The sequence below is a fragment of the Maylandia zebra genome, linkage group LG19 (assembly GCF_041146795.1).
Source record: "Maylandia zebra isolate NMK-2024a linkage group LG19, Mzebra_GT3a, whole genome shotgun sequence".
NCBI lineage: Eukaryota > Metazoa > Chordata > Actinopteri > Cichliformes > Cichlidae > Maylandia > Maylandia zebra.
The window spans coordinates 30,341,608-30,367,012 of NC_135185.1; the positions used below are offsets into that span (position 1 = coordinate 30,341,608).

At 42.6% G+C, this 25,405-nt stretch overlaps 1 protein-coding gene across 1 annotated transcript; it reads left to right on the forward strand.

The window, feature by feature from the left end:
* The first annotated feature begins 4 nt into the window (after positions 1-4).
* Positions 5-24,710, forward strand: LOC101482268 (zinc finger protein DPF3). Its single transcript, XM_004540741.5, has 11 exons — positions 5-99; positions 10,908-11,068; positions 11,830-11,937; positions 14,041-14,168; positions 15,028-15,123; positions 15,303-15,363; positions 18,604-18,645; positions 19,241-19,381; positions 19,797-19,910; positions 20,008-20,866; positions 22,698-24,710. Exons 1-10 carry the CDS (start codon positions 68-70, stop codon positions 20,166-20,168), a joined length of 1,044 nt encoding a protein of 347 aa, XP_004540798.3. The 5' UTR covers positions 5-67; the 3' UTR covers positions 20,169-20,866; positions 22,698-24,710.
* The last annotated feature ends 695 nt before the right edge of the window (positions 24,711-25,405 follow it).

Below are 25,405 nucleotides of genomic sequence, written 5' to 3' on the forward strand. Positions count from 1 at the left end.
ATTGGTCAATTTCCGTAGGTTTCCCTCAGAACTGCAAGACGCCGATATTGCGTTACATTGTAGCAAAATGGCGGCTGTCATTCAGAATCCACTAAAAGCGTAAGTAATTTAGACATTGAGGAAATTGTGAATATCTACTTTGTTGCCAAGTCGTACATTTAAACTGAGCGCTAGCGCATGCCATTTCCAGCCGTGTGCATATGAGCTATTAAGCTGTCCAAATTCATTTTGTGTACTTCTTGCATGACAAAGTAACCTCGTATAGTTTCTTTTTTATTTTTTTAATTCCGCTACATTTCAACATTTGGTTTTAAACAACGTGCGTTCGGCTGCTTGACATTTTCGCTGTACTAGCGGGGCTTTTCCTCTACACGGCTTTGCATACAACACGGGAGAGTGTCGTCTTTTTCTGGGCTGTAAATTTATTTGGAAAAAAAAACTGTCCACAACGTGCCTTTGCGCCGTTACGAATAATTAAAAAGCCGAATTTCTTCCTTCGCTCGGTGGGGCATAGCGGCGGAATATCATCGGACATTCCGAAAGTCCTTTATAGTTGGTGTGAATTGTCGACATGTCAACTTTGGCTCCTCCGAGCGCAGACGTGGTCAGGACCCGGTAAAGCAAGGGAGGAGGCATTTTGTATTTGCATGCTTGCTGGCGAAATCGACAAAAGTGACAGCAGTTGACTCCGCCGCTGAAAATAGGCTGTCACCCTGCGCTCAAATAGTGCATGCACGGCCGTTTTTTGTCCCTCAACTTCAAAGAAATACTCCACCTTTCCCTCCCATTTTCTCCTTTGTTCTTCTGTATTGTTTTACCAGTTCCTACTGGTAGACGTATCACTGCAAGTTAGACACACTTGGCCTCTCGCTCCTTGTCATTTTTGTACTGCACATTGTGGTCTGTTAAATCTTTAAATGCATGTTAAGTTGCGCGGCTGTCACCAAGCAGTCCGCCTGTATTGATGTGTTATAATCACGGGACTGTGGAGGTATAGTGCAGGCTGTCTCCACTGTGCCTTTAAGTGGAGGAGTGCTGGAGATTAGCTTGGTCCAGGATCCTGGGCCCATCTGTCAGAGAGATGCTCCGACAGAGAGGAAGTGTTGGGCACAAGCAGGAGAACCATCTGCTCCTTCACAGAGGTACCCTGCCACCTCAGTGGACTGTGAGCACAAGGAGTGGACCTCACAGCACCTTGCACATCCATGCACCCCATGCTGCCATTGTTATTGAGGCATTATTACACCTAGGAAAGGATGCTGGAAAGGATGGTGTTTTTTGCACCATCTAGGGAGAAGTTAATTTTAAGCATCCAGAGTATATATGTATATGTATTTGTGATGATCCAGTAAAGTGGCCTCCTAGTAAGATAACCTCCCTGCACACAAAAAAAAAGAAATTGGGGGGGCATGTTGAATCGTTATGTACTCCTCAGTCGACTGCGCATGCTCTCAATTTTCGCTCAAACTGCTCAACAGTTTTACTCACCGGGGAATTGCCCGGTGCAATCACAGCCTCCTCCTGCTGGCACCTGAGCAGCTCAGCGAACACACTCGATGTTCATTGCAAATGTTCAATAAATAATTCCCTCCCCATCTAAACTGCTGCTGTTCTCGTACCTCACGCCTTTTCACGAGAGCACGCAGAGGTGCATTTCATGACTACCGGTGTTGGGCCATTTCTCTTGTGTCCCAGCAAGCCTCGGTATCTGTCTGCTGTCAAGCCGCTGCTTCATCTCACTGACGTTTTAGCATTCTGATGTGGAATGTCTCCTTGCTATAAGCTGTGCTTAATGAAGTGTTTCAATCTGCTATAATTAGCCTCTGTCTCGGGTTTCTGACTTCATTTCACACGTTTGTCAGATTATAATTAGTCACACTTGACACTAATTGGATGTCGCTCCCGTAGACCAGTTTGACCTTTTTTTGTATTAAGATGATTCACTTCAGGGAAATGGAACTGCTAGTTTGACTTTGTGAGGATGAGGCTGATGGAGCAGGAGCATGCAGGCCCGCGCACGCCTGGTTGAGGTCTGTCCCCTTCTCTGAGCTCTGTTGGACGACAGTAATCTCCAGAATCTGCTGATTAAAATGGAGGCTGGAATATTTAATTAATAAGGGGAGCGCATAAAGCTGCTCATTAAAATTTGAGCCACAGCTGGAGTTTATCTGCCGCCTGGACACATCTTCCATCCGCAGCTCTCCTGACGTTCCACCCGCCGGATTCGTGTTGTCAGCTTTCTTGTCATTTGCTGTTGAGTAGACTTTGAGTGAGTCAGGCTTGCTGTTTATTGGTACTGCAGTGTGGAGGTGTATGGTCTGGTTTTTTTTACCCCTGCCCTCAGCCAGACTGTGTTGTTCTGATTGGTGTAATCAGAGGTTGCTATCAGGATGCAGTCACTCTGTAGGCCCTCCCCCTACCCTTGTTATGTGGTAGCTCTTGCTTCCTGTGGAGCAGCAGTGCACCTGCAAGTTTGAGATACCTTCTAAATAGAGCACACGAGACAGAAGTTGTTTTATATCAGATTTTTGTTGTTGTTTTGTTTTTGCTCTTACATATTCTCCTTACAAGCCGGGCTATTGTAAAGCACTAGCTTTTTGTCATGACTGCAGCTCACTCGTAGCTCTCCTGCTCTCTCAGTTTGTCGTTAGATATGCAAAACGCGAGTTGACACACGCTTACATTACGGACGCAGCCATGTGACACGGTGAACCGTTGACAGGAACACGCTGATAGCGGAGGCCCCACTGGCCACAAGATTTGCTTTTGTTCTTCACCCTCATGCGCACACTCACCTTCTCTGCTCAGCTGGAAGACATCGGGGATGTGTTGTACATACCTCTGAGGCTGTGGCATGCACACAAGTCTCAAGTGTTTATGGCTAATTCTAACAGCTAAATCTGGTTTAGTGCAAATTTGAGCTCATTTTTGTGTATTTTTCTTCTGTGTCTTGTAATAGAAAACAGACAAGCTAAAAATGTAGCCAGATTGTCTAAACCAGTGGATTGCACACCTCTCTAAGGCTCCAGAGATACATTTTAGTTGTCTGTAGTTGGTCAGAACATAATTGTATTATTCAGCTGCATACTTGAAAGCTTTATCCAATCATCTAACTGCGCATGTGTGATCAGTTCTTCTTCAAACTGTTGCTTCATTCTCTGATCTTAACTCGATTATGAAAATAATGTCCAAAAATATAAAGTTGAAGTTATCTTTCAGCCAAGTCAACAGACTAGTCTCTCAGAACAAGGCGGAAGGTTGTGAATACTGAGTTGGAGGTGGTGTCTGTATGTGTGCGCGCCCCCCCACCCCCCTCCTGAGTCGCTGGACATGTGGGTCTTGTCACTCATTACAGGTGTCAGAAAGTTCTCTCACCTAAGCTGGAACACCTGCTGCTGGGGGAGGCAGGGCTCTGATGCAGCTCGTGCTGTTGCGCACACAGCTAGCAACCACCAGAAGTCTTTCACCCACTTACATGTTCAGATGCTCCACCATCCTCCCTCCTCAAACCCCCTTGCACTCCAGGATTCACTTGAGACCAACCGGCATCCTCTCCCGCCTTCATTCAACTCGAGTAATCGCAGGGGTTTCTTGGCACTAGCGTGCGCCCGTAGCTGACTTCGGGGAGCACTCGCAGCCGATCTGCTTTTAGTAAACTGATATGTCACACTATGCCCCATCGCAGCTGTGTGTTGATATCAAGGAATGCCACTGAAGCACACAGGTTAGGTTGACAGGGATTTACTGTTGGAAACGAGACACTCCGCACATGGTACACATTTGACAAATCTAATTTATGCGTTTTATTAGCAAGCCGCATGCTATTATTTTTTTTCATGAGCTACTAGCAAGCATGTCAAACCGCTGATCCTGTGTGGTCATGCTTTGTGGCAAATCTGTTTTGAGTCTATCCCTGTGTGAATACGCTTGTAAAAATTCCTGCACCTTAAAGCCAGAGAAAGCCCTGCTACATGTGAGAAATTTGTTGTTTTTGGCTTTGTATGCAACGCAAATCAATCAGCTACGTCTTTATTAGGCAGGGAGCAGTAGTAATGCAATTATTCATTAGAATAAAGTCCTGTGTTTATTAGTCATGATCTGCTTGTTAGCTTTTCCTTCCCTCTCCCTTTTCATCTCCCTCCCTGCGCAAGCTCTGTACCTGCGACTGTTTACTCTTCTCAATCACACTGACACGAAGCCTGTCCTTCCCGGAAACTTCACACACACACACAATCTGGTTTTGTCTCAAATGCATAGCTGGACGTTGTCTCAAGGGTGGTGGCAAAGACGGAGGTAAAGGAGGAGTGTGGGATCCGAGCAGCACTGACAAATCAGCCTTCCAGCACCTCTACCTCCGCTTTAAAATTCCAGCCTCGACTCACAACCCGCAGCTCATTAGTTTCACTTCAAAATGGCCGTCCTTCTAATGCTGTAATTGAGAACACATGGAGGAACTTCATTATTTGGATGTGGGGATGTTTATACCAGAAGAACCAGTAGCTATTATTGGGCCCTCTTGGCCCTGTGATATAATAGCAAACTGTAGAAAACGCATCCAAAGTACCGTGTCATGATTTCAGAGTTGAAGCAGTTACCTTCGTCTTTGATATAGTCAAATTAGAACCTGCCCTTGTGCTAGGCACTCTGCTGAGATTAATTAAGTAGGCTAATTACCATACCAGGCGTGTGGCAGCGATTGAGGGCTTGAATGTGAAATTTCCTCCCCCATTTCACTCTGAATATTAACATTGAAACCCTCGGGGAGTGCCAAAATCTCAGCAGCACTAAGAAAAGTGGAACTAAAGTGCGAGAGTCTTGGCTGCTTGCTGGTCGGAGGAGTGACTTTATATCAGACCCCAGATTCAGTGTTTGCGTGATAATCTAACACAGTCAGCGTCAGTGTAGCTCACAGCCTGTCTTGAATCAGATCAAACAAAGAGCCCACAGAGGTAATAATATGTTTAACCTCAGGAGTGGGAGCAGCAGAGTGGTCGAACTGTTGTAAATGGGATGCATTGTTTTTTTCTCTTTCCACAAATTCCCCCTGTTGGCAAGGTGGAGACAGCAGTGAGAAGCTCAGCTGTCAGTTTGATCCCTAAATTGAACAGGGTTTGATGCTAACAGCATTGCTGGGTTCTTGGGGACTTGAATATACAGGAAACAGATAGTGTGAAAGATGCACTTTATCTTTGCGGTCTTTTTTTTTTTTTAAAGAAGCAACGTGTTTCTTCCCTTGTTTTGTTTTGATCTGGCTTTCTATCAGCTTATAGCTGCTTCAGCTAAGTGATCTGCAGCCAGCAAAGCAACAGGCCTTTATCGTAGCATTTGTACATGATGAACATCTTGGATGTCAGATGCTGCGTATGTATAGTCGCCCTTATTGTTAGCAGCACAGCACTTCTTGACCGGTTCTTCAAAGAAGCTTCCACATCAGTGTCCCAGCTGTGTCAACAGTGGTGAGAACTACAAGAGTAGATTTACTCAAGTCTGATTAGTAGTTGCACTTTAAAAGAGCATCCCCATTTTCTACAGTCTGTTTCTACTCCACTATAGTGCAAAGGCAAATATTGCATGTTTACTGGATATATCATTATTAAATTCAGTCCCACTGGTGCTAGCTGTAATATGAATTGCTAATAAACCGATCTGTTCTGTAAGAGTTGTTAAGCTTTTTTAACTTTTGAGTATTTTTAATATAGACTGTTTTCTTGACTTTTCTGTGCTCCTTTTTTGTTCTTCCACTACTCTACATAGACTGTATATAAAAGATGGATGTAGCTTGTGGGTCTTGTGGGTTGTGGCCAGCAGAGAGCGACTCCACCGATTGTAAAAAAAAGTATTCTGGAAGAAATACTTTGATGTTGAAATTATACTTCAGCAGTGGTAGCACAAAGGCAGTCCGTGGGCAGTCGTAGAGTGCCCGTCTACCTGCAGAGAGTGTTCTGTTGTCCATAGAGGCAGTGTGCAAAGTATGTGGTGCAACCGGTCTGTGGGCTACTCTTGATGTACTTTTGTTGGTCCATCGGCCAGCTGTGGAGAAGTTAACATACAGTGGGGCAAAAAATTATTTAGTCAGCCACCGATTGTGCAAGTTCCCCCACCTAAAATGATGACAGAGGTCAGTAATTTGCACCAGAGGTACACTTCAACTGTGAGAGACAGAATGTGAAAAAAAAAATCCATGAATCCACATGGTAGGATTTGTAAAGAATTTATTCGTAAATTAGGGTGGAAAATAAGTATTTGGTCAATAACAAAAATACAACTCAATACTTTGTAACATAACCTTTGTTGGCAATAACAGAGGTCAAACGTTTACTATAGGTCTTTACCAGGTTTGCACACACAGTAGCTGGTATTTTGGCCCATTCCTCCATGCAGATCTTCTCGAGAGCAGTGATGTTTTGGGGCTGTCGCCGAGCAACACGGACTTTCAACTCCCGCCACAGATTTTCTATGGGGTTGAGGTCTGGAGACTGGCTAGGCCACTCCAGGACTTTCAAATGCTTCTTACGGAGCCACTCCTTTGTTGCCCGGGCGGTGTGTTTTGGATCATTGTCATGTTGGAAGACCCAGCCTCGTTTCATCTTCAAAGTTCTCACTGATGGAAGGAGGTTTTGGCTCAAAATCTCACGATACATGGCCCCATTCATTCTGTCCTTAACACGGATCAGTCGTCCTGTCCCCTTGGCAGAAAAACAGCCCCATAGCATGATGTTTCCACCCCCATGCTTCACAGTAGGTATGGTGTTCTTGGGATGCAACTCAGTATTCTTCTTCCTCCAAACACGACGAGTTGAGTTTATACCAAAAAGTTCTACTTTGGTTTCATCTGACCACATGACATTCTCCCAATCCTCTGCTGTATCATCCATGTGCTCTCTGGCAAACTTCAGACGGGCCTGGACATGCACTGGCTTCAGCAGCGGAACACGTCTGGCACTGCGGGATTTGATTCCCTGCCGTTGTAGTGTGTTACTGATGGTGACCTTTGTTACTTTGGTCCCAGCTCTCTGCAGGTCATTCACCAGGTCCCCCCGTGTGGTTCTGGGATCTTTGCTCACCGTTCTCATGATCATTTTGACCCCACGGGATGAGATCTTGCGTGGAGCCCCAGATCGAGGGAGATTATCAGTGGTCTTGTATGTCTTCCATTTTCTGATGATTGCTCCCACAGTTGATTTTTTTCACACCAAGCTGCTTGCCTATTGTAGATTCACTCTTCCCAGTCTGGTGCAGGTCTACAATACTTTTCCTGGTGTCCTTCGAAAGCTCTTTGGTCTTGGCCATGGCGGAGTTTGGAGTCTGACTGTTTGAGGCTGTGGACAGGTGTCTTTTATACAGATGATGAGTTCAAACAGGTGCCATTCATACAGGTAACGAGTGGGGGACAGAAAAGCTTCTTACAGAAGACATTACAGGTCTGTGAGAGCCAGAGATTTTCCGTGTTTGAGGTGACCAAATACTTATTTTCCACCCTAATTTACGAATAAATTCTTTACAAATCCTACCATGTGGATTCATGGATTTTTTTTTCACATTCTGTCTCTCACAGTTGAAGTGTACCTCTGGTGCAAATTACTGACCTCTGTCATCATTTTAGGTGGGGGAACTTGCACAATCGGTGGCTGACTAAATACTTTTTTGCCCCACTGTACAAAGAACTGAAGTGAAACCTAGACTGTTAAAAGCAATGAAGTGTCCACTGCAGCCACAGTATGTACTTTTCATATTGTATTTTTGGCTCTGTGATGGAGTTTTTTAGACTGCCTTTCCCCGGTGAACTCCACTGTCACTCCCTTCCCTGTCTGGGTCCACTTGTCATTCATTCAGCATTCAACCAACACACAGGTCACCCACATCCAGCGATGTGCAGTTGAGTTTTTTTTCTGTGTGGAAATTCATATGCAAAAGGACACATTTGCTCTACCATATTCATGTACAGGAAACACTTTACTGCTGGGGCTATGGTCTCAATCCCTAGTTTTTGTTGAATACAATATGTTTTTATTGGCTGATTTAAATTTCTAAAAAAAATGTAACATTAATAGTAGGGATGGGCGATATATACGATAGAAACGATATAAATTTGGCCAACGATATAGAGATTTTGACTATACCGCTCTACCGCGATAGCGCATGTTGATGATGTCATCAAGCTGTGCCTGTTTTGGTCGAAAGCAGGGGTGCCCAATCCCAGTCCTCGAGAGCTACCGTCCTGCAGCTTTTAGACGCATCCTTCTTCTGACACACCTGAATCAACTGAATGGCTTGTTATCAGGCCTTTGCCAAACTTGATGGCATGCTAAAGAGGTAATCACACCATTTGATTCAGCTGTGTTGGAGTAGGGATGCATCTAAAAGCTGCAGGATAGTAGATCTTGAGGACTGGGATTGGGCACCCCTGGTTGAAAGCATCGCAGCGGCTACAACCATTAATCACGTAGCACAACATTATATACCAGGTAGTCCAACTTCAGTAACCCTGCAAACGTCACTGCTGTTTAGTTTCTGTCTTCATTTATGTTGGAAGTTGTAGCAGAGCTGTACGTTTTAATTAGCTTCAAAAATCTCTCAGTTAGAACATAGTATGAAATGTTTAGGTGGAAACTAGCGAGCTAACTTCCTGTTAACTTCTAACTCCGTTAAATTTAATAACTTCTGTTTTCATGGATGCCTGGATGTTAAACTTAATTGTTGCACCTGGTAAAGCAGCAACGCTGATGATTTTATTAAAGATGAAATAATTTTGACAGTTTTTAACTCTCAGTGTTCGTTTGATTTTGGGACCTGAAGGGACGGAGTTTTGGACCCAGATTACTCCGCGAAGCTTCTCACTACGGCAGCCGTAATGCTCTGACAATCCATCAAACAGCATGGCTTACCAAAGTTGTACTAAAACATTTTTTAACAGATTTCTGCACGCAGAAATCGGTTCGAGGTCAGTAAGCACAACCAGAATTCATACATAAGGCACACTCTCGATTTTTGAGAAAATTAAAGGATTTTAAGTGTGGAAAATACGTTATACAGAAGAACAGAATATATCACGATATATATCGTTACCGCACGTGCTTCAAATTATATCGCGATATGAATTTTAGGCCATATCGCCCAGCCCTAATTGATAGCGTGTCAGTACCAATTTTTGTTGATCCCAATTTTCTTTCTATGAACCTTTCGCGTAACTTTTTTTAGATTAAAAGACATTAGTACACGTTACAGTTTTCCCCAAACTGCAGCAACTTCCTGGATCTCCTCTCATTTAAACCCCTGACAAAAAAGTGCTGAAAATGAGATGCACCTTTACCTACCATGTTCTATCTTACCAAACAAAAGCAAATGCAATAGATTTCACCAGGTGTGAATTTTGTGTCTTCACTCACAGTGAAGTGAGTTTACTCTGATGACATCTTAGCACACGGCTGTGAGTTTGCACGTGAATTGCTTTTTGCTCATGTTGTTGTGCACGAAACAGTCCGGCTTCTAATTGGACATAAGTGAGATGGGTCAGGGGTAGGGATGGGTATTGATAAGATTTTAACGATTCCGATTCCATTTTCGATTCTGTTTAACGATTCGATTCTTTATCGATTCTTTTTAAAAAAGGAGAACACTAAGGTCGATTAGCTTAGAACTTTGTTTTATATCTTCTCTTTGAACAAGATAGAAATTTAGGAGTAACATGGCCTTACAAACCCAACAGTGAGATCTTAAGAGATCCAGCCTACGGCTCTTCAATGGGGTGTCACAGGGTCCCCAGGAAAAAAAATTGTAAATGTAAAATAATAAAATAAATATTCTTCTGTAGCAATAACAAAGTATAACATAAATTATTCTGTAGCAATTACACAAGAATATCCAGTAATGTCCCTGCCTACAATTAAACACATTCACTTACCAAAAATCGGGGCATCTGCTGTGGCAAATGGGTGCAAGGCTTTGACCACAAACTTAGACACTGCTCGGTGACATTCGTCTATCCTGGCCTGAAAGGAGACGCTACCGGTAGACTGCAGCGAGAACTGCCAGCGAGCGCCAGCCAGACTCTGTCTCATCATGGTCACCTACATGTACAGTAATGGCAGGTCTTGTAATAAGGCAGATCGCGCTAACATAATATGCACTGTTAGTTGATTATTTACCTGCCGCATTAACGGGAGAGGACGTGCAAACGTTACCGCTGCTGCTGGGTTGAGAGTCACGAGTCCGGAGCGGAATTAAAAACACGTGTCATCGTGTGTTTTGTGAGCAAATGCTTTTGCATATTCGTAGTGTTTCCTCCCTTAAATGAAATATCTACTTTGCAAGTATTGCAAGTTGCCCTGTTGTCATCGGTTCTCATAAAGTATAATCAAACTTTTGAGCGTTTGAGCCGCTTAGGCGCCTTGTTTCCTGCCAGGTAAATGACGCTCCGCAACGTGGTGACGTCATTCGGGGCGACTGGAATCGATAAGGGAATCGTTTGCAAAAATGGCAAACAATTCCAAGGAATTGAAACAGTGGGAACCGGTTCTCAACAAGAACCGGTTTTCGATACCCATCCCTAGTCAGGGGTCAGCATGCTAGGATTGGACCGATCCTGGTCCCTGACTGATCAGTCGGTGCATCTCTACAACACGGTGTGTCTGTTTGCACATTGTCTGTTGTCCCCCTAGAGTCAAAATGAATGATAAAGCAGAATGTGCTTTAAGGCAAGCATACATTTTGATTGATCGCTTGGTATTGTTTGAGCAAGTAATGTTCGTCACATCCACCCCTTAGTAGTCCCATGTAGTGAAGGTGTGTTTTAATGCTCGTAGGTTAAAAACAGGAGTTCATTAACCAGCAGGTGATGTCATTTACAATTAGTTAAAGTTAACCAACCATATCTACCCTTGTCATTGATCTTTGCTTATTTTTGACAGGTTGGGCGACCAGTTTTATAAAGAGGCCATTGAGCAGTGCCGCAGCTACAATGCCCGCCTGTGCGCTGAACGCAGCGTCCGCCTGCCATTCCTGGACTCTCAAACCGGGGTGGCCCAGAACAACTGCTACATCTGGATGGAACGTCACCATCGCAGCCCCGGTGAGTGAAAACACCCACACTATGCATGCAAAAAGAAAGAAGACTTGGATCAGTTCGACACGGTTTTTAGTGTTTCCATTATTACCTGGTACCAGGTACTTTTCAAGTACCTACTTGACCGGGGTTCCAAGGGATCCGAGATGATCCGAAAAGGAGACATCAACAGACTGAATTCCACCGATTAGATAGTCAGTGACGTCACTCGATGAGTCATGAGAGCGTCTCCTTCATGAAAATCAAAACGGCGATCTTGAAGCCCAGCAGTGAGAGAAATGGCTACACAAAAAAAGTTTGACAAAAAGCCACAGACCGAGCAGCAGTTATGCCATCGCCTCGACTTCCTCCTTTGTTGTGGCATTTGTGTCCCAAACAAATGATGTCATGGGACGTTCGGTCACGTTACTGTAATGAGCCCTACGCATATTCGGTGGAAAACGAGTCGAGCCAATCAGAGTATATACTAATGGAAAAGGGGTATTAGTGGTTGGGAGTGGCAAGTAACCTTCAGCTAAAAGACATAAAATACATTATTAAGTGCTTTTTAGTGAAGTTTAGGGAACAAAACTACTTGGCTAGGATTAGTAAATGATCATGATTTGGTTTAGTTTGTTATGGTTTGGTGGTTTGGAGACTGTCCTGTCAGTGTCAGACAGAAAAATTGGTGCAGGCATAGAGAAAAACAAAACGTTTGAAGGACTTTATGTCGAAACAAACAAATTGCCATGAGACTTGAATTTTCATTCATGGCGTCCATTCTACAGGTGTTGCAGCCGGACAGATGTACACGTACCCCGCCCGCTGCTGGCGAAAGAAAAGACGGCTGCACAACTCCACAGATCCCCGCCTGGGCATTTACGGCCTCCAGCTCGGTAAGACCCTGCAGCCTCTTCTCGGCATGTCACCTGCCCACCGCTCTCTGCTCCACTCAGCTTCTCCTCCCACTCAGCCGGCTCCCCCTCGATCTCCACCCACCTCCTTCAGCTCATGTGATTACTGGTGATGATCTGGAATAATCTCACTAAAAGCATATCAGTCAGTCTCAGCGCAATGAGCAGAGCAGGCTGCCAGTCATTTTTCAGAGGATGAAATGTGGCTGTGTTCACCACGGCTGGTAAACTTGTTTTGTGAGAAGTAGAACATGTAATTAGATTTACCGCTGCTGGGAGCAGCGAGACAGAGTTTGGCCACTGCAGACAGTATTTAATAAATGTTATGGAATGAAGTTTGGTCTTCTCTGACTGCCACTTGAAACAGCTCACTCAACACATTTAGCCTCTCTATATTCTCACTCCATCTTATTTTCTACTTGCCACCTGCCTTGCTGATTGGGTTTGTCTCTTTCTCTCTGGCAACTCTTTCATCTTTCTCTCCCTGTAGCCTGCCACGCAGTGTGTCTGTGTTTGGTGGCCAGTCTTTCTCAACACCGAGTAACAGGTCCATTCTGTGCCCAAAGCTTTCATACCCACTGGGAGGTTACACTATCCTAAGGAATAAACACAGAAATGCAAGGTTACATCTTTCTCTTTCAAGTAGTTTCTGCAAAAAGAAAATGGCATAATGTTTTGACAGAAACCTCCAAGATTGTGGTGCTGTGTTTATGTGTTTTGCATGTTAGAAGGAAAAATTGTTTGGATGTTGAGGAAGCGAGAGAGAGCGAGAGAGACTGGAAAGAGAAACCAAGATGTAGTGACAGCATGTGAACAAAGCCTTTGTTTCCTAAACACATCCCATTGTAGCCTATTGTTTTCCACTGAGCTTGTGCTTGCCGAGACCACACCACCACCCTGCTGTCCCTTCCCTTCTCCAATAAAAAGTGGATTGGTATGCGCTGTGTGTGAGTGCCCATCAGAGGGGAAACGTACCCCGATTTAACCTGGCGTCTCTTATATGGAGCACATTGTACAGCTGGCCAGAGGTGGCCAGCTCAGGGCAGCAACCAGAGTCTGTCTCACTGTCTGATGGTGTGCTAGAGGGACTGGGGTTGCATGCAGAATCAGCTCCCTGCTGCAGGCTGCTGCCGGCTCTATTTTTAGCCCCCCCCAGCTCCCATGGGTTGAGAGAGGGAGGGAGGGGGGTGAGGGGGGGTTGTCTCGTCGCGGAGAGTTGAAAGTCAACGTGTGCAGACACAATGGTGAGGGGCTGCTGCCACATGGTGGAAGGGCCAATTTTTAAGAAGCATAGAGCTTTCTCCCTCTCGTACCTATCTCTTTGTGCCTGCCTCTCACCTATGCAGTCCTGCTGTTTCAGGTCCTACGTGCTCAATATTCTGCAAAAGCTGGGGCTTTGAAGTATGTCCTCTTCATAGACCCACAAAGCAACTGGATGATCATGAAGCTCTCTGTAGAGGAGATTGTGCAAATAAGATGTGTGGATCCGACTAGCTGTCAAAGCTTTTGTTTGTTCTGCTTTGTCTGCTCAACCTGCTCGCCTCCTACATTGTTTGTTTAGATCGTCAGTGTAGGAGGAGATATCTGCATGTGTTCAAGTTAAAGTGATAAGCCACATAAGTACATTCCTGTGTCAGCATAATGTCCGCATAGGGCAACAGTACCGAGAGCTCAGTGACTGTGCAGTCTTCCTCAGAGCCAGTACATGTATGTTTTGTTTTTTGTTGTTTTCCAGCAGTATATTGTTGTGGAAAAATGGCTGTGATGACACATTCTGCTGCAGGACAAAGAGATGATAAGCATTAGAAAAAACAAATGCTACACCAAATTGCCACATGCTTTCATGAGTTCTAGTAAGAGTGGAAGAGAAGGAAGATAATGGAATTATGCTGATAAAAGCTGCTCATGCAGGTCACAGTTTGTGACACTGCTGGTTCCTATCGAAATTATAGTGCTTGATGGTGATACACTGCACATGCTGTGTATTAGCACTCTGACGTTTTCACTTAAAGCGCACAGTTGACAAACACTAAGCCGGTGTTGTGATGACTCATCACATGTTGCCTGTTATTTGTCTTCATGCAGACGGCGGTCTCATGTCAAAGGACACGTTGCCGACTCAGAGCACTACACTGGAAGCTCTGCTTCGTGGAGAGGGCCTAGACAAGAGGAACGCCTCCAAGAACGACGAGGAGAGCCTGCTGGAGATCCAGGTGGGTCCAGTCAAACTGCGTGTGGATCAGTGCGGTTCATAGCATCCGGTAAACATTTTAAAATGTTAATCTTGTGTGGTATCAGTTAAACGATCGAAGGCCTTGGCACTCACAGTGATGTTTAGTGCCCCAACTGGTTGCCAAGGCAACCTGCCAAGTTTTTTCAGCTGACCTGCGGTGCTTGTTAGATGACTGTTGTCTCGCTGAGAGGCATTTTAGGAAAAGGGAAGGTATAGAACTTGAGTGTTCAATGCAGTAGCTCTGCCTGTGAAAAAAAGTCAGTATCTTTATTGTTTCTTGTTGCAAGTCAAAAGCAGGTATATCTCCTAGCATCACACATTCCACTAAAATACTCTTGTGGAAACATTCATATTTATGGAAAGAGGGTGCTTGGAGCATAATGGCCAAGTCCTTTCAGAAGGAAATCTTGCCACTCTGCAGCCGCTCTGGTAATACTATTTTGCGTGAACAAGACCAAAGCCCTTTCCAAATAAATGAGGAGAGCCATAACTTTCAGTAGTCACAACAACTGCACGTATAAAGACATTAAATCTTTGGGGGGGGGAGAAATGTGCTTAAAATGTTTTGTTAATGCTTCAAATGTTTGTTCTAAACTAAGATTTTGAAAAGCTGTATAGCTTTGTTGTTGGGATCGAAATGAAAATGGAGATGTATTAAGATGTCAAGGTTAGGGCTGAGGGCATTGTTGACCCAAATCCTCACAGGCTTTGCAACTGATGTGATCAAAATCAAAATGTTGCCTCATCACAGTGTTTTTATTTATTTCCCCCCCTTTCCTCTAGCTAGCTAAGCTCTAATCAGTACTGATCATCCATTACTCTATCTCTCTCTGTCCCAGAGGGTTCTGGAGGCAGATGCAGCAGAAGATGCTTTCAATGACGATGACGACTACGAGGTGGACACTCCCAAGCGGAGACATCGGGGAAAAGGAAGAGTAAGTGGCTGGAGAAACGATGATGGACACATACTGGAGATGCAGTTTAGAAAAATCAAAAAAGTCAAATCACAGTTAACTCAGGCTGATCTTTTATGTGTTACGTCTGTATGTTAAAAACACAGATTCCATAGCAGACAGTCTCATTGAATTTATTTTATTTTTTTGCCTTTCTTCAGGGTCGGGGTTCAGGTCGCAGGAGGACAGATCTAGATGATGATAAGCCATATGTCTGTGATAGTAAGTCGAGACAAATTCTTAAATCATTTAACCGTCATACAGATGATTTGTAGATAATCTGCTGAATTCTTTTCTTTCTTCTTCTTCTCATTTTGTTATCTAACGTTGTAACCTTGTACAGTCGAGACTAACAGTTTCCTAGAGTACTACTGTTTACACTCCTCACTGATAAAATAAATTGGACAGGCTTTTTACAGAGTCTGTTTATATTTTAGACCTAATTGGAAGAATAATGTTTAAGCCGCTTTCACACTTTGCTCATGAGCTCATGTGAAAAAAGGAGCAGGTAATTGTTTGATGAATTCTGTGAGTGGGCATCATGTGTCCTGCCTCCTACACCCTCTATCCGAGCTCTGACCTAAACCAAGCTAGGTATTTTCAGTAGCGAGAACACGTCTGATGCAGAGATTGTCTTGCTGTGTGTGAGAAAGGATAAGAAAAAGGCTTTCCTTGGTTGTGAGGCTGTTAAGAGCACCTACAGATCAAGATTTCCTCTTCAAAATTCTGTCATGGTCAACAGCAACCCTCAAAGTCAGTTACCAACAATATAGCTAGACTTGTTAAACTTTAACAATTTTGTAGGTTTGCTATTGTACACCACCACAGTGGACTTTACAATTCGTCCTGTCTGTGTATCAGCAGTCACATCATCAATTAACACCAGTGACCCAATACTACCAGCACCTCTACATGCCCTACTATAACATTATCTCCACTACAGCTGACAGAAAGGGATGGGAATTGATAAGAATTTAGCAATTCCGATTCCTTTATCGATATTACTTATTGATTCGAATCCTTGTCAATTCTCCCATTGATTCTCATTGGGCTCTCACTAGCTGTGCTTTCAGAGTTACTGCCATCATATCAAAGACATTACATTCGTGCCAATTAATTGCATGTCGTGTGATCAACTGTTTGTGCGTGTTGGATGCATTTCCTCTCTTTGTTGTGAATAATTTATTTCACATATTACACAGAACACTTTTATTAAAAGTAATGCAGTACATTACTTAATTAAGGAGAAAATAATTCACTATACTACTTATAACATTACTTTCATGTTGCTCTGTAAAATGACCTGAAGCACACTGTCTGTTCATTATCATTAAACAATATAAACCTGAGGCTACAGCCCAACACACAAAAACAAATCCCTGTCCTAATGAGGCCACACATATGATCTTTCTTAGTATTTAGGTATGAACAGAAAGCAAACAGCACAAAGCAAAAATGAAGCACAAAGAGACTTCAAAGCAATTGCCACAGTGATTTTACGTCCCATGAACAGGTAGAAACGGAGGCTGCAGCTTGACTGCTCATCCTTTTGTTACCTGAGGAAGTTTAGCGGCGACTGACTTCACCGCTGCTCCCAAATGACGAATTACTTGACTCCAGTCCTGGGCTGGGATCGTCATTCACTCGGCTTTAGCACCACTCTGGTTTTTTGGATAGCTTAGCATTAGCATGCTGTCTGTACAGCTGCTTGCTAAGACCGAAGGTGTGTTAACAGTTTAATACAGTTACTTCTGTCCTGGATGCACTTTGCTCTTTACCATTACACTCTTGTCCTTTAGTGCAATAAAATTAAAAGTAATGTCCATATCCACTCTTTAAACTGCTCAACTATTTACCTCCTCCGACAACTGACATCAGCAGATTGTAGCGGAAGTGCAAGAACTGATAAGTGGGATCTATAGGCGGGCAGACTAACAATTCCGAGGAATTCGACTGCTAGGAGCCGGTTCTCGATTTCCATCCATACTGATAGATGATGTGGATTGCTTCAGATCATGAGTTGTTTGTCTTGTTCTCCATAGCTTTCTGTTTCAGTCAATCTGGTGCAAGTTGACCTTGATTTCATCTGTAGAGATTTTTTGTTTCAGAACTGTGCAAACTCTTTTTGATGTTCTCTCACAAAGTCTAATCTGACCTTTGTAATCTTGAGTGTAACCACTGGCGTGCAGCCTGCGCTATTTTTCGATTCATGAAAGCGTTTCATGGTCGTAGATCTTGATAACGATGTGTCTAGTTTACCTCCTGACTAGATGTGAAGCTGGTTTTCTGAGCTATGGAAATAATTCTGTCATCATGCGCTTTTCTGTGTTCTTTCAGAGGTTTTGGTGTTGCTGAGCTGCCAGTACAGTGCATTCATTGTTTTGAATCATGCACCAGATTGTTGATTTGGCCACTTGGAAAGTTTTTCCCATCTCTCTGAATGTTTTTTTTTTTTTTTGGGGGGGGGTATTTCAGCCTCATGACTGCCTCACTCACTTGCATTAACATCTCATTTAAAATCACAGTGGAACAAAAAAAATAGAAATTTAACACTTTGAATGAGCTTCCAATATTATATCCAGGGCTGCACATAAGTGGTCCGCAGGTGCGCATTTGCTGTCAAAATAAAAGACGCGCACCAGATAGGAAGTTGCAACGCGCGTTTGCGTCCATAAGATTTTCTGGAGGAGGACAGACATTTGTTTAGAACTCTTAAAGATGTCGAAGAAGCTCCTTTAAGCAATTACTTTGGTGTTCCTCCACCTCCAAAGAAATGTCAGGAGTCTGAACCACAAAAGAAGCGCGTATTCTCGGAAAAGTGGTTGCAGGAGGTGAGCTGGCTTCAAACAAATGATGAACGCACAGAGATGTGGTGCGGAATGTGCCGTGAAAATCCCACTCTAGCAGACAAAAACAGTGCTTTTTATATGGACGCAAACGCGCGTTGCAGCTTCTTATCTGGTGCGCGTCTTTTATTTTGACAGCGAATGCGCACATGCGGACCACTTATGTGCATCCCTGATTATATCTGCTTTCTTATTAGTCATAAAATAACAAGACAAGTACTTGTCAGCCAATTATCCAATTACCAATGAGACCATGTATTGAAATGGCTGTAATTCCTAAACAGTTGATGCACAATTGTTGTAAAACCTGCTTATTTTAAACCTGAATGTTTGCACTTCAACGACATCTTGATTGTTTAATTTAAAATCCACTCGGTGATGGTGCACAGAGGCAAAACTACAAAAAATGTGTCTTTGCAAAACAAATTATGGACTTAACAGGATAAAACTTTGTGAACTACTGCGACTGCAGTCTTAGCTATTCTTGTACATGCAAGTTGCATGTGGAAAATCCAAGTAAGGGGTATTGGATTTGACTCCATTTGCTGACTCTGTGTGGAAAAACACACCCTCATCTTTTCTCTTTCTTCTTGTGTTTTTGTCTTTTCTGTTTCAGACAGATACAAACAAAGGCAGAACTCCAAATCTTCAACCTCAGGTACGTTGATTTGTTGTTCTGACTGTAGTTCTGTAGATATTTATTTTGATCGGTTGTTGAGTGGTATTGTTGCAAGAGTTGCCATTATAGATTTAGCCCTTACATTATGTTATTTTTCTCAAGCTGAAAGGTGCCCTTGGTGCTTTGAATCTGAGCCACGGTTATTATGATGTGTGGCTTGGTGTTTTATTTGACTCACTGTTGTAATCAGATCTTAAAGTGCTGGTGCCAGAAGTAGAATAGTTAGCTCCATTAGATAGAATTTCTTCCATTTTCTTCTATGCTCAATGATGCTATCAGTCTGCACTTTGTTGTTGCCTATAAAGACAAAAGGGTACATACAAATATTTTCTAGCTATGTTTCTTTGACATTATTACCATCTAAGCAGATGCTCTGTGGAATTTTAACTCAAAAGCTTTGTGAAGGTCTCTATGAGAACCAGCCATAATCCTAAAAACAAATGGCCAGATGATGCAGGGGGGAAAACACCTGCCCAACTCCACGTTTAGAAATGCTGTGTTCCCAGAATTATATTTATATAATGAAACGCAGCCACAGTAGTGAGACTGATCATCTCCCCTGTGTTTCTTGCAGTCTGTGCAAAGCGCTACAGGAACCGCACAGGACTAAGTTACCACTACACCCATTCTCACCTGGCAGAGGAGGACAGAGCCGGGGAAAGGAGCACAGTTGCCTCCCAACCCCCCACTGCACCACAGACTGACAGACACAAACGTAAGTAAATGTGACACCTGTGGCTCCTGTTTAGGTTCCTCTTTTTTAACACTTTAAGTTATATTTAAGTTATATTCACCCCGATTATTTTGCTTCTTGTCAACCCTGTTCTGGTTATATTTTAAAGTTGTTGTTTTCTTTTGGGGGGGGTTGTTTTGTTTGTTTTTATCCCAATGCAAAATCCTAATCCTTTTTTTAGGTGTAGACAAATGTAATTAAATTAAATGTAATTTTATTTAATGCAATTAAAATTGTAGAACATTTTTTTCTGCAAACTGGCTTCTTCAGGACAAATGTCACCTGGTTTTCACTTAAGTTATATTCTGTTTGTATAAGTTGTATAGGTACCTAACATAATCTGGGTTAAATCAACTGTCATTAAAACTTTGATTTCTTTCTGGAAATTCCTGTTTAGGTCCAAAGGGTCCAGGTGGGACCAGCATTCCCAACAGTTACTGTAATAAATGCCAGGGCTCAAACAAGAAAACGGGTAAATCTGTGTCTCCCTGCTCAGCCTGCCAGTGCACAAGTATGTTCACATATATCTTTGCATGATTTATTATGCTGTGATGATTGCCATATGATTTTCTTTCTTGACTCTGTTGCTCTCCTGTCCGGTGTTCCAGCTGACTGTGGAGAAGAGAAGGAAGACGGGACTTTTACTGGAGCTGAGGAGCTCTTCGGCACCACCTCAGAGAGCGACACTTCCACTTTTCATGGCTTTGAGGACGACGAGCTGGAAGAGCCGGCTGCGAACGGCAATGGGATACCCGGCCGTCACAGATAAAGAAAATCTTTTAGATTTAAAGAGACATTTTTTTTAATATGGATTAACCTCTGGCAAAAATCTGCTGCTTCTTTTTCAATGTTTTTTGTTTTTGTTTGCGGAAAGCACAAAGTGATGATTTCAGGACAGAAATGCAAGCAAGTGGTATTTCATCTACTGAACATTGTTAATTAATTTATGAACACCTTCTTTTATATATATATATATATATATATATATATATATATATATATATATATATATATATATATATATATATATATATATATATATATATATATGACATTTAAGGTTACAAAGGACTGTCAGTTTTTCCTGACAAGTGACTCCGTGCAGAACGGAAGATGTTTTTGGAGTGTGGCTTTTTTGTTTTTTCTTCCCTCACTGGAGCAGAAGGGTTATGAACAAAAACACTGGAGAAATTGGAAAATTGCAGACAAGACTTTCTGTTTTTTAAGTGAATGATAAGTTTGGTAGATGATTGAATGTCATTGCAGACCCATACTTGCATTGCAGAACTACTGGATATTTTTGAATCAGTAGTCAGTGTGACTATGAAGACCTCTTCTTCTGCTCTAACTCTGAATTGAACGTATGAAAATGAAGGAACCAATGAAAGGAGTGCCACAGGCCACTGGAAATGTTTGGATGAAGAAACCTTTATAGTCTTTACACAAGGGGGACAAATCAAATCGAAGGTAAGCGTTTGTGGTACCTTGTCAGAGAACAAGTAGATTACAAGACAAGAATAGATGGTATGCGAGTGATTGTTACCAGTTTAAATCTGATTTAGACAAACTGCATTTTGCACATTGTACTGGACAATAAAACTAATTAAGGGTCATGCACGAGCATTTTGTAGTCCAACATTGGTCTAGTTTTCAGACATGCTTGCAACACGGCACAGTGGAGCACCACTTGTGGTCCAGACTGAAATCTCCCAACAAATCACAGATGTACTGCCGTGACATTTGATGCATCCATTCATGACGCTTAGAAGTTGAATCCTAATAACGTTGGTGCCTTGAGTAGTAGTAGTAGTAGCACAATGAGTTCACATTTGTGTGTTTAGTAACTATCTGAAGAAATATTTGATGAACTGCCAGGAAATTTGTCTGGTAATATAGAGTTTTAATTACCTCATATTTTGAGTTTGTCCAAAAACTTGCTTTATGCAAAATAAATGGCATTCCCATCGTATTGTACCAGAGCTGATGGCGCAAATATTCCACTTATGTTTCTTTGACATGCAGTGATATTTAAAAGGGTAATTATGTTGATGACTATCGGAAATCGTAAAACCACAATTGCTAAGAAACTGGGACACTCTGAAATATGTAAATAAAAATGGATTGAAATGATTTGCAAATCTCATAAACCCGTGTTTTCAGAAAGGTCAGAGCTGCAGGCAGCACCTGTACTCTTTGACTAACATGCCATGCCGTTGTAATAGATTCTGTATGGCTTAGCATTGTCTTGCTGAAAAAAGCAAGCTCTTCCCTGAAAACATGTTGTTTGAATGGGAGTATATGTTGCTCTAAAACTTTTATATGTCATAGCTGATGTTTTTCCAGATGTGTTACATAGGCACTAATGCGGCCCCATACCATCAGAGCAGCAGGGTTTAGAACGCCGTGCTCTTTAGAAGAGAGGAGGCGGCATCTATGTTTTCCAAAATGAAATTCAAATTTCTGTTCATCTGAACACTAAACAGTTGAGTTCTATATGTGTTTCTGAGCTTGTGCAGTGATTTCCATGACAGTCATGCCTGTCTGAGTGCCTGAAGGTTACAGGCATCCAATACTGAAATCTTGGAGGATATCTACAGATTATCAGAATGTTTTGATAATATTAAATATTACAGATGATGAAATGCTTTATCTTCACTTGTAGATCATTTTTTGCAGAGTGGTGAACTTCTCCCACCTTTACTTCTGAGGAACTCTGCCTCTCTAACATGCTCTTTTTATGCCCAATCATGTTACTGACCTGTTGCCATTGAATCTAATTGGTCGCCGTTTCTTTATAGTACCAATTATTTTTGCAGCCTTTTGTTGCTTCCATCCCAACTTTTTTGCTTTTCAAAATGAGCAAATAATTTTCTTGAAAGAGAAACATGTCCCATGTTCTGTGTGTTCTATTGTAAATAAAATATAGGTTTATGAGATTTGCAAATAATTGCATTCTGTTTTTATTTACATTTTGTCTCAACTTTTTAGAATTGGGGTTGTAATTTTTGAAGGTTTTCTGTGGACTTCACCTTATTAGCGTATAGCAAAAAAATGTTGTTATGATTTGGGTACCTCCATAACTAAGATTTGATGTTTCTTTTTTATTATAGATATCCGCTATCAATTATTATGGCCGTGACAATTTTTTTGTAGAAATCTGATGTTTTGACAGCCCTGCTCCTGTTGTATTTGTGCTAAGCTAGTTTAAACTTGAAAAGCTGCTAGCATGGCTGCAGATCTTAACTCTTGCTCAGACATATTATGCGTGAGGCTTACTGTTATTGTCTGTGTTACATAGGAGCACTCAGCACATTGGCATGTGGCCCAGGGCTGGGGGGTGACCAGTGAAGAAGAGGATTTTAACCCTCAAAAACTAATGAGCCTTCATGTCCCTCCTGATTTGGGCCTGAAATAACTGACTGAAACGGATGAATAGGCATCCATCACTTCTCCCAGCCATGTGGCTTAATTGAAGCAACTGCTCCCTTGACAGTATATATCGACCCCTTGTGAACATTTGAAATGTGAGTATCCGGCTTCATTTTATCCTTTCTGCACTGTGCTGGAGCTCCTCTCAGAACTATGGGAACACTAAAGGCCAGGCCTTTGGACTGTTTGTGCCCAACGGGTGCATTTGGGGCCCCTGCGGCCCAGCCTGCCCACTCCTGCTCTGCGACTGTGTGTCTGCTGTGTGATCCGATGTGACACTAAGACGTCATTATCCTCATCACTGTGCCAGCTTGCCGCTCTGCACTGGAAATCAGCTCTGACAGCCATGACCCTCCAACCTGATTGGACCAGTGACCCTCTGACCTGCAGCCATAGAGATGGTGCTCAAACTCACCACTATTACATGCAGACCTCTGGACTACTGTAACAATACCCCGGTGTGGACACAGGTTTTCTGCTTCTGGCCCTCAACCTGTTTTTGCTCCCTTCTTCCTCTGCCTCTCTGATCTCAAATGGATGATTTAGCTCACTTTTTTTTGTTGCATATTTTCTCTGTTGTATAATATTTCTATGTTTTAAAGTTTGATGGTATGACTTCTTGCGTTTGCTCAGACTGTATTGATACCTCTGTCCTGATCAGGTGCATAATAGCCACAACTACTCAGGCATCTTTTCACTTCATCTGCTGTTGATTGTTCAGCCACTCAGCCCTGATTTTATGTGATTGTTCTCAGTTGGCAGAGTAACACACGTGGATCCCGACTGCCAGTAGGGCCTGGGAATACTGCAGTCTCATGCTATAGGAAAACATTGCAATAATAAGCTTCAGCTCTGTCTCTTCTATGCTCGTTCTACCTGCTGTCACGCATGGCATGCAAAAACTCTACAGAGATCGTGACACAGTGAGATTCATCTCGGATTTGCATTTGGAATTATCATTACTAGAGTGACATTACTCCGCTGGGATACAGTTATTTACTTAGAAGTGACAAGTGTAAATCCAAGTTACTTGTGACATTTCCATTGAGTGCTTTAGAGGGCCTAATTGCTTTATGACATTTAGAAGGAGCTTGAAGTACTGTATCCAAAAGCTTTTTTAGGTCCGCTGGTTGCACATGCTGTCTGAGAGGTCTGTTTTCTTCCATGTGATTATTCAGTATCGCTGCAATGTAATAACAGCTGCTCCGTTTTTGAAGCTAACCATTAATCTTAGATGTGTCTGTTATGACTTGCGTAAGTGCTTCAAACCATCTTTCTTCACTTCCCTCAGGGACCCTCCACACACAGCAGTTTATCTCCACTGGACAAGGAATGCATCTGAGACATGTCGGTTGTCTTGTTTTCCTCAGTTACGTGTTGTTTCCACAGTTAAAAAAAGAAAAACTGAAAAAAAGTGGGTCATCGTGTCATTTATCTTCCTAAGTCAGTCATGCCAGTAAGTTGAAGCATGTGTCATCACTCATAATCTGCTAAGTGTTACCTACCGTATACATGAACGGGCCAAGTGCGGTGCAGTTCTGAACAAAAGGAGAAGCTCCCGAGTGCAAAAGTTAGCGATGCCTCCGTAATTTAACGTGTCACCAATCATTGAATAGCCTGTATACCTCGTCAAAGACAGCAATAGGCCCTGGTACTCTCTTGTCAAGCCTGCAAAGGAGGGTGGAGAGGGAGGATCGGGGTGGGAACAGAGCCAAGAGGAGATGAAATGGACATGACCGTTTTAGGGGTTTTGTTTGTTTATTTTTAATTTGTTTGGTTGTTTTGTTTTTTTCATCTTCTGCTGTAAATAGTCAAAAAAGAGAGAATGAAGTCTTTGTTAAACTATTTTTATTGTTCTGAAAAAAATAAACAAAAAAAGGAATATTTTTGCTTGATGCTGTTTTTCTGCAAAAGGGAGATGGGTCATTCTGATAAGCACAGGATTCCTAGACTGGATCGATAAGCTGGAGTGACTCAGAATCTGTGAGCAGACAGAGCGAGAGGAAAAACATCTCTTGAGTGTGTGAGAGCAGGAGGCAGTGCTGGACTCTGTATAAGACAAAGATAACAAAAGTAGATCTCGCTCACAGAGATCTTATTGATCAGTAGGTGCTGCTTGATAAATAACAAGTGAGTCTGAAGAAATGGGATGAGTAACAGCGTCTCCTGACAGGAATGTTTACTGGTGGCAAAAACATCATTTGAATGTTAACTGTGGTACACAGAGGAGATAAACGATTCCAATAAATGGCAGTAAAACAGCGTTTTAGGCAGCAGGTAGGAATAAGATCACAATACGAGAAACGTCAATAATATTTATTTTTTTTAAGCCAGAACTCTGTAAAATTTTGGGATTGCAGCACGTTGCTCCAAAACATACTACTTTCTTGTGTCGTGCATGCTAATGCCATCTGAACTGTGCTGAAACCAAGCTAGGTTTCTCCTCTGTGTGTACAGAAAGCACAGTTCAGATGGCACGATGCAATGCCATCTGGTTATCAGCAGCTTCATTTTTCAGCATGACAATGATCCCAAACACTGCCAATCCAGTAGCAGCATACTCACATAGAAAAACCC